The sequence below is a fragment of the Lactuca virosa genome, chromosome 1, assembly GCF_052849685.1.
Source record: "Lactuca virosa cultivar CGN04683 chromosome 1, Lactuca_virosa_CGN04683_v6, whole genome shotgun sequence".
Classification (NCBI taxonomy): Eukaryota; Viridiplantae; Streptophyta; class Magnoliopsida; order Asterales; family Asteraceae; genus Lactuca; species Lactuca virosa.
The window spans coordinates 85,294,398-85,310,286 of NC_136426.1; the positions used below are offsets into that span (position 1 = coordinate 85,294,398).

At 38.2% G+C, this 15,889-nt stretch overlaps 1 protein-coding gene across 1 annotated transcript; it reads left to right on the forward strand.

The window, feature by feature from the left end:
- Window positions 1-2,092: 2,092 nt before the first annotated feature.
- On the forward strand, window positions 2,093-3,687 carry LOC145149847 (uncharacterized). Its single transcript, XM_079075238.1, has one exon. It carries the CDS (start codon window positions 2,169-2,171, stop codon window positions 2,766-2,768), a length of 600 nt encoding a protein of 199 aa, XP_078931364.1. The 5' UTR covers window positions 2,093-2,168; the 3' UTR covers window positions 2,769-3,687.
- The last annotated feature ends 12,202 nt before the right edge of the window (window positions 3,688-15,889 follow it).

Below are 15,889 nucleotides of genomic sequence, written 5' to 3' on the forward strand. Positions count from 1 at the left end.
CTCGAAAATCAATCCCGACGACCCTTTGACGACGACATGTCGTCTGAATTGGTTAGTCTGTACCGACGACTCCTATCCCGACGACATTTTCGACTTTTACCGACGGAGCTATGTCGACGACTTTTTACAGACGAAATGTCGTCTGTATAACCTTTACCGACGTACAATTTTCATAATTGTCGGGTGCATAGGGTTCGATCCTCATAGTATTTCAATAAACCATACATTTTGACTATATTACCCTTAATGATAATGATTGGCTAAAAAGTGTCCTCATGGTTCCTACCAGTTTTTAGGTTCCTATTGGATCCAGACCATCCGTGTAGTGTTTCAATAAACCATACATTTTGACTATATTACCCTTAATGAGGACGATTGGCTTGAAAGTGTCCTCACGGTACCTATCGGTTTTTGGGTTCCTATAGGATCCACACCATATATATATATATATATATATATATATATATATATATATATATATATATATATATATATATATATATATATATATATATATATATATATATATATATATAGGGTGAGGTTCAATAGAGAACCATAATTAACCAAGGAACCAAGGAACAAATCTTTTTTTCAACTTTTAGAACTTATTTTTTATCAAAAAAAAAAACTAAAAATATGGAAATTCATAACTTTTTATCATTTTTCCAATGATATCAAATTCGATTTTTTATTTTTATTTTTTTTACGTCAAATTCACAATGTGAATCTTTGAAAATTCACAATGTGAATCCAGATTCACACGGTGAATCCGAAAAATATTTTTCACATTCACAATGTTAATATATGAATTTAGATATTTTTAGATTTTTTTTTTCGATAAAGAATAAGCTCTAGGAATTGAAAAAAATATTTGGTTCCTTAAAGAACCAATAATTATGGTTCTCTATTCAACTTTTCCATATATATATATATATATATATATATATATATATATATATATATATATATATATATATATATATATGGGGTAAGAAAATTTATTTGGTAGAAAGGTAAGAAATTTTTTTTCTACATATTTTTTTGACGAACAAAATAAATAAATCACTAGATGAATAAAAAATAACATGATTCACAAAAAAAAAATCTCAGAAAAAAAAACATCTCGATGATTCATTTATACAATGATTTTGTTGTTATTCGTTAAAATTGTTATAAAAGTGAATTTTTTTTCTTAATTTACTTAAAAATGAATAATGAAGATATTTTTTTTGGAATTTTTTTTTATGAATCATCTAATGATTTATTTTGTTTGTTCGCTAAAAAATATGTAGAAAAAACTTCTTACATTTCTACCAAAAATTTTCTTCTTATTTGATATTGACTCTCTCTCTCTCTCTCTCTCTCTCTCTATATATATATATATATATATATATATATATATATATATATATATATATATATATATATATAGTGTATTGTGGAAACTAATGGGTAATATGTAAAAATATTCTCCTATATTTTTTGCTACCTCTTTCTACCTATTAAATGGTTACAAATGAATTAAAATATTATTAATTTTATTAAATACGACGTATGTCAGCATTTATATGGATAGAATAGAAGATAAATAACAAGAAAATATAGAAGAATATTTTCTGATTAAATAAAAAAAGACAATTTGTGTAACATTCGTAGAAGAAGTTGGTCTAAAGCCCCATTTTTACAAAACAAATAAAAACGGCCCCATTTTGTCAAATCTTTTTTGAAAATAGAAACACCCCATTTTTACAGATATCTCCTTGATATTAGTTAAAACATAACCCTTTTTTTTAATAGCAGGCACATTAAAGAATCTATTGTTAAAAAAAGATTAGATTAGTCAAATGCAAGTCGACTAACACCGTATCCACTTAATAATTCCGAACAAGTTGGCTGCCTCCTTATGAGTATACTTCCCTGAAGAAAGGGTCATAATTTTAGAACTGTTGGTTCACACTGGAAACCTAAAAGGTAAGGTACTTTTTTGTCCACATCCTTTTACTTTGAGTGAATGCACACACGACATCCACATACACTTGGAAAGGACAAGAAAGCAGTAGATAAAATCACACACTATATAGTCCATGAAAGTCGCAACTACTCTAACCATATCGTAGCTTCTCTTCAAAGCACTCAAAATACATAATTATCAACACAATCTTGTTATGGCTCCTGACAGAGATACCCTATTTGCTTCCTACAATCATGTTAAAAGTACTCCGAGCAATTTCCAAAAGCCTTCAAGGTTATCAATGGATACCCTACAAAGAACAATATCCGACATATCCTTTGAGCTAAGCAAAGAAGTTGATGCTGTTGCTGATGAGTTGACGCTTCCCCCAATTTCAGAAGTTGAAGATGCGAAGTGTGAGTGTTGTGGGATGTGTGAGGAGTGTACCCCAGAGTACATTGCCCGAGTTCGTGAGAAGTTTTTGGGAAAGTTGATTTGTGGGTTGTGCTCAGAGGCTGTGAAAGAAGAGATGGTGAAAAGTGGAGGGAAGATAGAGGAGGCATTGAATGAACACACGAAGGTTTGTGTGAGATTTAACCGGTTTGACAGGACGAATCCAGTGTTGTTCCAAGCTGCGGCTATGAAGGAGATGCTGAAGAAGAGTTCAAGGTTCGATGGAAGCAGGGCCAAATCTCTTAGCCCTAGAGATCATAAGAGAGGTTATGGTAATGCAAACAAGGGTGGCCTTACTAGGAGTTCAAGTTGCATACCTTCCATTACAAAGGAGATGAGTGACAGAAAGGTTGTCAATTGAGCACCCTAATATGTGTCCAGTATTCTAATTGTGGTCATCCATTCGCGCCTCTTTGCCTGTTTCTCATACCCACCCTCCCTCCCGTTAACTTTTATTTACTGAAAGATATATAGTTGATCCTTTTGATACCAAGGCCTAACAAAAATCCCTTAATTAGTTGTCCTTCCTCCTTTCTCCTTATAGTCTTCGTCAAAATACAAACCTTTTTAGCGTTCAGTCTTAATGTTTCCGCAAGTGATCTCTAGTATTTGTTCTCGTTCCACCTGAAAATTTTATCCTTAGAGCTCTTCCTAGATTTGTGTATATCATGATGTCTTTTACAGCTTGAAAACCCCTGTTACTGTACATATTGTAAGCTTCCTCCTTTAGATGGAGCTTGAATAACTAAACTCTCTTATTAGGATATATAAAGGTCCATATATAGCCTTTCCAGGTAAGACAGAAATCAACCCCTGATGTATGAAGTGAGAACCTATTTATGTCATGTTACGTTCAGTGCCTTTATGTGTTCATGAATGTATATTATTTACTTTCTTATCTCTTGAAGAACTAATACATTTGTATCTTGTCACCAAGGTTAACTTAAATTCAGGTTAATGACTTGTAAGAATAATGAACTTTGTCCTTGTACATATTTAGTCACTAATTTATTATTTTTTTTTTTGTACAATTTACCAGTGAAATTTTATAGTGTTGATATTCTTGAACCCAAAAAATCATTCTTGTTCTTGAACCTACTCATGACGGGGATGCAGGATGCTAAATCTGGTTTTTAAGAACAAACTCAGGAAAGGGATGTGATGGCCGATGGGTTGACATTAATATATTGTGGTGAGCTTTTTGAATCTCGGTTTTTTAAGGGAATGAACACGATGAACACTCACCTGCAAATCAATTTCTGATTTTTTTGAAGCTCTAATTTTGAGTTTTTTAAAGCTCGATTTTTAGAAGGGGATGAACACAAACTCAAAAATCATAGTGAACCCATATCTTCTACTGATTCAGCAATCATAGCTACACCAACCCTACAGCTTTTACTTTTGTCTAAATTTATCTTAAGTCTAGAAGCATGGTGAAATTTCTTAGAACCTGGAAAATCCAATAATATTTTCACTCGACCATTCTATGTCAAATATGACTTCCTCTGCGTGTTCTTTTTTCTTTTTTTTTCTTTTTTATTTTTTTGTATTTTCAAAATAACACAATCTTCACAACCAACACAAACACCATGAATAGAAATATATTTCAAGCAACCATTCATGCTACATATAGATCGTCCATAACAAGAATGAAGAGAACGGATCGCCTTCCCCACGACCTGGCAACGGAGTGGGTTTTGACCCTGATCCGCTTCAAACACGTGCAAAGTTAATGAGTTTGAATCATATTTTATGATTCATTTACTCGTTAACGGCCCGTACCCGCACTACAAAAAATATGTCATTTAGTGGCATACAAAAAATATGTCATTTAGTGACATACAAAAAGTATTACTAAAATTCCAAAAAATGCCACCGAAGGCTTTTAAGAGAATGCACGATACACATAATAAGTGTCCATACCAGAAACGCTCTCACTAAAACCCTTTAGTGACAATTTTTGTTTTTACCGCTACAGTTTTTAATCGTACTTTTTTATTTGTCATACTACAATATATATATATATATATATATATATATATATATATATATATATATATATATATATATATATATAGTGTGTGGTACATATTTGGTGCCACTAAAGACTAATTTGATTCATGAATCGATGCTACTTTTAGTTACACATTTCAAGTTTTTTGCGAAAATTTTTTATTTGTAACAAAACATGAAAATGTTTGTGACACATTGGAATACTTATGAGCTTTATAATTTAGCCTACTTATATCTACATAATTTATATATAATATAAAACAAAATAAAAAAGAAAAATTGGATTAACTAAAAAATAATATTATTTACTTTCGTATAAAACTTATTGTAATTAAATACTTACCAATAATATCCGGTCTCTGTATTCATTTATTTGTGTTCATTTATATGGATGTGTTGTTGAACATAGTAATGAATCTAAACCCGAAAAAGAGTTTTAGTGGTAAATAAATGTATAAATATATAGTGCAATCAATACCCTCATATAAAAGAACTTAGTAATTCTTTGGGGAGAATACTAGTTGCATTAAAAATTGGAACATGACAACATGTAGTGTATACACATGGCCTATACCAGAACAAAAGACGAATATACCCTTTTTCCAAAAGCAAACATATTTGCAAGAATCTCACAATAATAAGTAGGAAAACATTAATATAAGTCTTACAGAGGCATTATCATATCTGATGAGCCCTACAACAACATCAAAAACATGTCGCCCCATTAACAAGAAACCAAACAATAGTCAGTGAAGATCACATTAGAATCTTTAATTACCATGTTTCTTTGGGGGTAAAATTGATAAATATAGTGAAGATGAGTACTTCTTTTGTTTGACATGATGTTCCTAAAAGCTGTGAATCAGGAACTCCTTTATAAAAGTCAGCAGGAACGATCGATTTCTGTATAGATAAACAAAAAAGTTAATATGCTGCACGAACTTATCGTTTTACATTTATGGCAATCATGAATATATGACATTTATATAACATGCACCATGTTAAAGAAAATAGTACAAACTCACCGATAATATATATCAATCTCATTTTGAATCCTCTAACTTAAACAATCAACAAGCTGAAAAGAGAACATTTTATAATTTGGAATCTTGAAATAACAGATTAATTTCAAGAAATGTATTTGAGCTTACCATTGTGTAGGCCTTGGGGACATTTCCGTCTCTAGCTTTTAGAAACCAAACCAGAGCCTCAGTTGGATATCCTTAATGCAAATACACACACAATTTGACCAGAATTACTCAACTAGACAAATTATTAAACAGTTCAAATATTAATTATTAGAATTGTAGGTAAGGTCAAAGGAATATCTTGTGCCAATAGGAGAGTGGTCAAAGATTTAATGTTGGTTTATGGTAGAAATTGAATCGTGAAGTGAAAAGACAATAGATTTTGTGGGATTATTAAGAAATTTGTTAGCATTGACATTGTCGAGAAGCTTTGAGATTCATCCCAAACTGTGTGAAATACCATACTTGCCCTGGACTTGCAAGCCTACAAGTATACTGAATACTTGCTTCCACCTATACAAATATGAGGAATCTTGAAGCCAATGAATAAATTGAACTCCTTATGAGATAGAAACATGTGCAAAAAGAACAGATACATTTGGATTGATACTAATTTCATGGAGTACCACATTTTTGAGGAACTTGGTGAAGAACCTCTCAGCTTCAATAGAGTTACTAGGATTGTAACAGTCTCACCACCTTTTTTTTCTCTCTTTGGCATTTCTACAAACACTTTATGTGCAATTTTCTTAAGCATGTTATGAACTTCTACAACCCAATTATCAGCATCATTCTGATCGAGTCCTTCCTTAGGAACCTCTCTAATTCCATCCAAAGCACCTATTTTATGAAAAGAAATATGATGAAGAAACAGAGAAGGGTAAATAAAGAATAAAAATCATTTTATGAAGCCGATCTGAAGAAGATATCCATGGATGCAACCAATTTGAGAGAGAAAGAGATGGAACCTAATATTATGAACCAATGAGTTTACACAGACATAAATCAATAAAACAAATTAAGAAAACTAGATAGAAACGAAACAAAAAAACCAAAGAACTCACACTCTACCAATTCCTTTAGGTACCGTATTCCTTCCATCCTCCAAATATACATTAGAAATTTGAAGATATCTATGGTTGCAATCAATTTGAAGATGCAGCAGCGACAATGGAGGAAAACGTAGGCCGATGAAGGTGTGGAGCGAAGACAGAGTTATGACCCGGTTTCGACAAAGAGATGGTAGTTACGGTGCATTTAGATCAACGTTAGTGGGAGTGGGAGTTAGGGTTTCAGTATTTTCATATCATGTTCCTTAGTTTATTACGCCTAGTTCCCAGTTTAACAAAAGAAATGAAAAGAAGAGAAAAGAAAGTCATGTGAGAAAAGAAGAGAAAGGAAAGGAAAACAAAATTTTCTTTTGTGTTCCCGATTTGGAGAGAAGTGGAAGGAAAATTAATAATTTTGTTATGTCTTTCCAAATCCTCCCAAATCAGAAGGAAAGTTAGTAGAGAAAGTGATCCTTCCATTTCCCTCCACTTCCTTCTACTTCCTTCCTTTAATGAAACTCGGGAACACTAATTTCTTTTATTTTCTTCTCATTTTAACCCATTTTCTTTTTTTCTCTCGTTAAGTTGAACTCGGGAACAGGATGTTAGTGGCGACGAAGGGATGGGAGATTAGAGAAAATCCCAACAGTTAAACACAATCAATGATAACTGAAATTATTAAGTGAAAATTACGATAGAAACAAAATATAAAATGTTAATGTTATAACTGAATTTCCTTAATTATTATAATAATTATTTAGTTATATTTTTGATAAAACAAAATTCTTTAGAGGCACATTAACTATTATGACGCAAATAAATATCAATATTAGTAACATAAAATATTAATTGTCACTAAATACATGAAGTTTTTAGTGGCATATAACAATTGCCACTAAAAACACGATTTAATGGCACATCAAACATATGCCATTAAAAATGTATGTCACTATATGTCATTTTATTTGTAGTGTCGTTAACCCTTTTATTAAAAGGGTCGGATATAGATCACTATCGATCCGATCTGTTTATGACATGCCCCGTCTAAATTTTTAAAATATAAATTTAATATTTATAATTCATACATTTATCAATCATCGATACAATGTTTAGTACATGACTCGAGGAGTTCGGTCGTTCCCCTTCCACTTCCCAGTTCCCAGTTCCTAATGGTCGAATTCCAGTTGACCCCCAATATAAATAATTATGTGAAATCATACATGTTTGCAATAGTAGACATTTTTTTGTTTTGGAAATGTTATTTATTATGCTATAATTGAAGTTTATTTTGGAATGAATGTTGTATGGTTTTACTTTTAGTGATTCATATTCTATATGTTGTTATACATAATTATAGCCAAATCATAATATTGTAAATGAGTCGGGTAAAAGGGTTGAAAGTTCGTTGATACGGTGGATAAGGGTATGAGTTTAATTATTCAAAACTCTGCAGATTACGGGTCGAGTTTGTATCAGCATTTGAAAATAGCTTAATGGATTTGGATCAAGGCCGATCCGCTCCAAATCCGCTCCATTGCCAGGTCTACCCAAGACCCTATTTGGGATGAATTCTTTAGTTGGAACCTTATTATTGATAAGGACAGATATAGAACCCTACTGATAAGGACCGAAGAGAGATTTTTTGTACATGTTAAAATAAGTGAAATATTTTTAGTTAAACTACCTATTTTTGACTTAGCTTTAGCATGTATATTGTAACACTCCAAAAATCATAAAAATTTAAAATTTTCAAAAACAACCATTATCCATAATTGTTTACAAAAAAGAAACCATTTTTTCAAGAGTAAAGTCATATCAGAGTGTCCCAAAAGTCAATATCATGAAAATAGGAATATGTGCACGGTCAAGCCTTTGCTTTCTCACGATCCTCTAAAGTACATAAAACAATTAACAAAAACTGTAAGCCAAAGCTTAGTGAGTTCCCCCAAAGTACCATCACACAACATAACAATCAAAGCATGCCTATATGAGCCTTCAGCCTGACTAGACCGCCTCGCAGGGCCTACAACCAATCTGGATGACGCTACGGGCCTTCGACCCGACTGGATCGCCTCGCAGGGCCCACAACCTATCCGGACCGCCCCGGGTGTCTTGGCCTTCAACACAAAGCAGGACCACCTCAATCCAACCACAATATGTCGACATATGTAACAGAAAAACATAAAAATAGAACCAGCAAATACATATATCATACCGATCTATTAAGCAGTCATATACTAGCATAGTACTATCCTATAACCATGATACATAATCTAGTGGGCCGACATTGGTGCCTTCAACCCACAAGTACAGTGAGGAAAACTCACCTCTCAGTCCGAACAAAATCTGAATAAATCTTTGCTCTGAAACCGGCTCTATCTGTCACCTATTATTCAAATCATTACCTGACATAAATTTAATATCAAATTACCCAAAATACCCTTTGGTCAAAATTGGTCAAACCCTAGTCGAAACCAAAAGTCAAAAAGTCCACCGGGTTGACTCATCCGAGTATGTTGGGCATACTCAGCCAGTACGTAGGGCATACTCGGACGTTGACCAGGTGTGAGGGCTTGACCGCGGACGCGCAACCTACGCAGCTGGATCCTTTCCCAAATTATTAAGTTCTTAATACTTAAGCCCTTACGTCCAAACTACAAATCCAAGCCCCAAATGTTGTCCTTGACCATAAAGTTTCCAACTTTATGGTCTTGCATGGCCATTAAGCTCTAAATACCAAAAACCCTAACCTCTTAACCCCTTAAGACAACCAAACTCATGCATAGGGAAGAACTAAGAGCCAAGATCATATTTTTATGCTTCTAGACCTCTCAAAACGTCTGAAATGACAACTTAAGTGGGCTAGAGTATGCCATACTCATAAAGTTCTAGACTTGGGACCAAAATGCTTCATGAATCAAGAACTAACAAGATCTAAAGAAATGCAAGCCAAGTTCAGAACTTTATACCTCCAAATGATGCCAAAACATGATGCTATTCTGGATCTAAAGAGTCCCACTCCTCAAAGATGATATTTTCCTCTTCCTCTCTCCTTCAATATTACGAAAATACACACACAAAGCTCAATAAGGCTCTAAATGGATTAGGGTTTGCTTTGGGAGACAAAATTGGGTTGGACGCTGATGAGGGAATGAGCCTTGGGGAGATAATGATGCTTATAAAGGGTCCAAACCCTAAAAATTAGGGTTTGTGGTTCAGGCACGTACGCGCTTCGTACGCTATCTACGCCCAACATACGCGAGCTCGGTCCTAAAATTACAAAAATGCCACTATGGCCATTTTGCAATATTTTTCATACATATGGGCTAAAATGCAATTAATCTTCATACTTAGGGTTAAAATTGAAAATACCTCACATTAGAATGTTAAATTTCTCCCTCACTTGAACTAAACTTCGTCCTCGAATTTTGTTGTTGTGAACAACTCCGGGTAATGCTCCTGCATCTCAGACTCGGGTTCCCATGTCCATTTTAGAACCCTTCTGATGATGCCACTAAACTTTGACTAAAGACACCACCTTGTTGCGCAAGGCCTTCGTCTTCCGGTCCAAACTTTTCACTAGTCTCTCCACATAATTCAGGAGATCATCAACCTGAATATCCTCTAAGGGAACAAATGCTGACTCATTAGCTATACACTTCCGAAGCTGCAAAACATGGAAGGTGTTGTGGATCTGGTTGAGATCCTCACGCAAATCCAATATGTACGCTACCTTGCTACCTTGGCTATTACCCGAAATGGCCCAATATACCAAGGCCCCAACTTTCCCCTCTTCCTGAATCGTATTACACCCTTCCATGGTGATACCTTCAGTAAGACCATGTCCCCGACCTGGAACTCCAACTCATATCGACGCTTGTCGGCATAACTCTTTTGTCGACTCTGAGCTGTCTGAAGTCTCTGCCTAATCTGTTGAATGAGCTCTGTTATCTGAAGGACTACTTCAGTCCTTCCCATTACTCTATGACCAACCTCTCCCCAACACACCGGGGTGCGACACTTCCTCCAATAGAGGAGCTCGAAAGGTGGCGCACCGATATTAGAGTGGTAGTTGTTGTTCTACGAAAACTCAGTTAAGGGAAGGTAGGAGTCCCAACTCCCACGAAAATCAATGACACAAGCTCTCAACATGTCATCAAGTGTCTACATGGTACGCTAACTCTGATCGTCCGTCTGCGGATGATAAGCAGTGTTGAGATGCAACCTTGTACCCAGTTCCTCGTGGAACTTCTTCCAGAAACGATATGTGAACCTAACATCTCGATAAGATACAATGTTGATTGGAATACCATGTCGAGCAACGATATCGCGCACATATAAATCGGACAATTTCTCGACCGATGAGGTCACGCCAATAGCTAGGAAGTGTGCACTCTTGGTTAAACGGTCCACGATAACCCATATCACGTCGAATCCCTTAGCCGTCTGAGGTAACTTGGTGATGAAATCCATAGTAATATGTTCCTATTTCCACATGGGAACCTCCATTCGCTGCAACTTTCCATGCGGCCTCTAGTGCTCGACCTTGATCATCCGACAGGTCAAGCACCTCTCGACATACCAGGCTACCTCTCTCGTCATGCACGACCACCAATAACTAAGTCTAATATCCCGATACATCTAGATGGCTCCAGGTTGTATCTAAAACCTAGACTTGTGTGCCTCCTCCAATACAGTCTGCCTGATCCCGCCAAAATCTAGCACCCAAACCCATCCATACCGGGTCAAGAATCCGCCACTGTCAGTGGAAAACCTGTCAATCTCACCCCAGATCCTCTCCCGTTTCCAATTTTCCTTCTTGACTCCCTCAGCCGGAGCCTCCCTAATCAAATCCAAAAATGGAGAATCATTCAAAATCCTCATACATAGGCCCCCAATTGCAGAAATAGCCGTATTGCAGCTCACAGCATCAACCACCACATTGGCTTCGCAGGATCATATAGAATCTCGCAGTCATAGTCCTTGACTACGACAATCTACCTCTGCTGCCTCATATTCAGATTTGGATAGTCCATGAGATACCTCAAACTCTTGTGATCTGTGTAGTTGGTACAATGGACCCCATATAGATAATACGACCAAATCTTGAGAGCGAACACTACTGCTCCAAGCTCTAAGTCATGAGTCGGATAACGAACATCGTGCGGCTTCACCTGCCGAGAAGCATAATAAATAACTCTCCACACTGCATTACCACTACAACTAAAACTATGATGGATGCATCACAAAATACCACAAAATCCTCAACACCCTCGGGGAGGGTACACTGGGCCTCACATAATTTATGTCTCAGAGTGAGGGGTACTGCAATTTTGGAGAAGTGTTGAATAAATCTCCGATAATACCCTGGTAAACCTAAGAAAGTCCTGATCTCTGAGGGACACTTCGAAACCTCCCACTGCACCACGGTCTCAATCTTGGTCGGATCGACCAAAATCCCGTTTCGGTTAACGAGATGTCCCAAAAATTAGACATCTCGTAACCAAAACTCACACTTCGAGAACTTTGCATACATTCATTCTTGCCTCAAAACTCCCAGAAATTCTCGAAGGTGCTCCTCATGCTATTCCCTAGTCTTAGAATACACCAAGATATCATCAATGAAGACAATAACTGATCGATCGAGCATCGGCCTGCATACTGGATTCATCAAATCCATAAATGTCGTAGACGCATTGGTGAGCCCAAATGGCATCACTACGAACTTATAATGACCATAATGTGTTCGAAGCACGGTCTTCTCCACGTCATCCTTTCTAACCTCTCATTTGATGATACCCTGACCTTAGATCGATCTTGTAGAACCAAGATGCACCCTGCAACTGATCGAAGAGGTCATCAATCCACAGAGGGGGATAATGGTTCTTCACCGTCAAGTTGTTCAATTCCCGGTAATCAATGTACATTCGGTGTGAACCATCCTTCTCCTTGACGAACAAAATCGGTGCTCCCCATGGCGAACTGCTCGGTCTAATAATCTTCTTGCCCAACAGATCCTGAAGCTGAGAGGACAAGTCATGTATCTTCGGCGGTGCCAATCGATACGACGCTTTAGCAATTGGAGCCGCACCAGGAACCAAATCAATCATGAACTTAAGATGCCTCTCTGGAGGCATACCGGGCAACTCCTTCGGGAACACATCAGCAAACTCTATGACAACAGGTACATCTGAAACCAAAACTTGTTTCCTAACTCGAGTATTAACCACATAAGCAAGATAACCCATAAAACCATGTTGAATATATTGTCGAGCTCTTGCAGCAGAGCAAAAGGCTAACCCAATCCTGGTACTCTCTCCATAAATAACCAGTTCTCCCCCACTTGGGGTTCAAACTACCACCCGCTGACCCTCGCAGTGAATCATAGCCCCAAACCTACTAAGCCAATCCATCCCTACTATCACTCATACATCCCCCACAGGGATGGGAATCAGATCGATCGGATAGGGAACCCCAAAAATCTCCAATACACAGCCATGAAAAACACTCGATGCATAAATCCCGTGTTTGTTGGCGATAGAAACCCGCAACGGATATTCCAACTCTCCAAGAGTCATATCAAAATTCCTACTAAAAGACTGAGATACAAAGGACCAACTCGCGACCGAGTCGAATAGCACAAGAGCAGGAAAGGAATTCACTAAGAAGGTACCTAGCAAAATCATAAACATAAGCATATCATAAAATAACTGACATAATAATAAATGGAAACGTACCAGTAACAAAATTCGGCGCCGCCCTGGCCTCCTCAGCTATGAGCTGGAAAGCACGATCTTGAGCCCTCGAGGGCTCCGCCCTACCTCGACGCTCATCTGTGATCCTCAAGGTAGCCGGTGCTGGAGCCTGCGTCGGCCCCGCAGTGAGCAAGGGACAGTTGGCCTTAATATGGCCAACCTGATCACAGTGATAACAGATCCTTGTGCTCGGTACTAGGAACTGCTGACGACAATCCTTGGCATAATACCCCTCCTTTCCATATTTGTGGCATCCAGAAGAAGATCTACAAGCACCGTCATGAGTCTTGCCGCATTTGCCACAAGTGTGGCCCCTCTGTTCCCCAGATCTCGAATCAGCAGCCTTGAACCGCTTCGCCGCAGGCTGTGTCTGCACCGGAGCTTGTCTTCTCTCCATCGCCTGGAGCTCCATCTCAATCTCCTGCCTCCTCGCGGTATCCTAAAGCTCCACAAGAGTACTATAACGTTGCGTGGACACGAAATGAAAGATATCTGTCTTGAGCATGCTCAAGTACCAGGTCATCTGAGCTTGCTCAGAAGCAGCAAACTCAGGACAGAAAGAGCCCTCTCAGTAAACATGCTGTTGATCTCAGTTATCGTCTCAGTCCCCTGCCTCAGATCTATATACTCTTGATCTAACCTCTCCCTCTCCACCAATGGAACATACCTCATGCGAAACATCTCAGAGAACCGCTCCCAAGTTACAGAAGCCCTTATCTCAGGAATGTACAAGCCGGTCACCAATCTCCACCAATACTTCGCCCCTGGCCGGAGAAGGTTCAGGGCGCACTTGACCTTCTGGTCTGCAGGGTAAGAGGATGTGAAAAAATACCCCTCTACTTCGGACAACCACCTCATCGCAACATGAACTCCATCGAACACAAGGGGCTTTGTATTGTCGAAGTCTCAGTAGTGGAAAACTCTCTCCCCTCGAATCCCCACAGTAGCAACAGTCATGGTAGCTGCAACAACAGCAGACTCATAAGGTGCAGCATAATGATCGTCGAAACCAAAAGTCTAAAAGTCCACCGGGTTAACTCAGCCGAGTACGTTGGGCGTACTCATCCAGTACGCGGGGCATACTCGGACGTTGACCAGGTGCAAGGGCTTAACCGTATATGCGCAACGTACGACTTGGTACGCCCATCGTATGTAGCTGGATCCTTTCCTAACTTATTAAGTGCTTAATACTTAAGCCCTTATGTCCAAACTATAGATCCATGCCCCAAATGTTGTCCTTGACCATAAAGTTTCCAACTTTATGATCTTGCATGGCCGTTAAGTGCTAAATACTAAAAATCCTAACCTCTTAACCCCGTTAGACATCCAAACTCATGCATGGGGAAGAACTAAGAGCCAAGATCATATTTTTATGCTTCTAGACTTCTCAAAACGTCTAAAAGGACAACTTAAGTGGGCTAGAGTATGCCATACTCATAAAGGTCAAGACTTGGGACCAAAATGCTTCATGAATCAAGAACTAACAAGATCTAAAGAAATACAAGCCAAGTTCACCTAAGGACTTAATCACCTAAGGGTAGGACTGATTAAGGTTGACTTAGTCATTCTCAGGTGTAATAATAATCCAATCAATATCCCAAATACACGCCCGATCATTGTGCAAAATAGAGCTTCCCGATTCTAGGGTTTTCACATAAAATGATAACTAGGGTTAGTGTTCCACGCTTAACCCCTTAAGGACTTAATCCATTAAGTCCAATAATGCATTAAGTTAATCGTAGGACATTATTAAGTATTATTTAAATTTTAATTAACAACTTTAACGCGGGTACCGACCAACTCCAAAAAACTAGGTTTCTTGACATTAGGGTTTTATAAACCCTAATTAGGGTTTCCAACTCCTAAAGTTATATGATTAGTTAATTAAAAAAATATATATTTAATAAATCGGGCACCACGTATTGCCACCTCGGGCAGTGGTGGTCGGCAGCGGTCTGTGGCGGCAGCCACCACCTCACGGCGGTGGTGGTGGTTTTCGAGTTAAAATTTGACCACAAGCTTCCATTACATCAACCAATGCAGAAAACGCCCATACACATAAAACTTCATGCACACAGCCACCTAACACGGTGACTGATGGTGGCAGAAGGCGGAAACAAGGTGACAGTCACCATGGTTGGCTGCTATGGTGGTTTCCCACATTTTTCGGCCAAAGAACACACACACACACCTCACAAACACGAAATAGCACTACACAAAACACACCCACATCCACCTTCTTGGTGGCAACAACGACCGGAGGTAATTTGTAAACAGGACAGCCGCAAGGAGCGAAGATGGCGGTGGTCGGATGCGAGCTAGCTGCTGCGGAACAGAACGAAAGCGGAAGGAGAAGGGGTGGTTGCAGCGAGGGAACGGAGGTTGCGCCTTGACCGGAGAACGACAGCAGCGGCCATGATTATTGATTCTTCCGACCTTCCCAACGGTCGCAGTTTCGTCCTCATCTTCGTCAGCGACAAGAACACCAGTGGTTCAAGCAACAGCAAAGCAGATGGCGGTTGAGCTCGGCGACGGCTGTAGGTAGGGGGTATAAGGGTGGCGGCCGAAGATAATGGTCCTAGGGTTAGTGTTTGATGCATTTACATGGAGGCCAAAGGGGTGACAGGTCTTAACCCG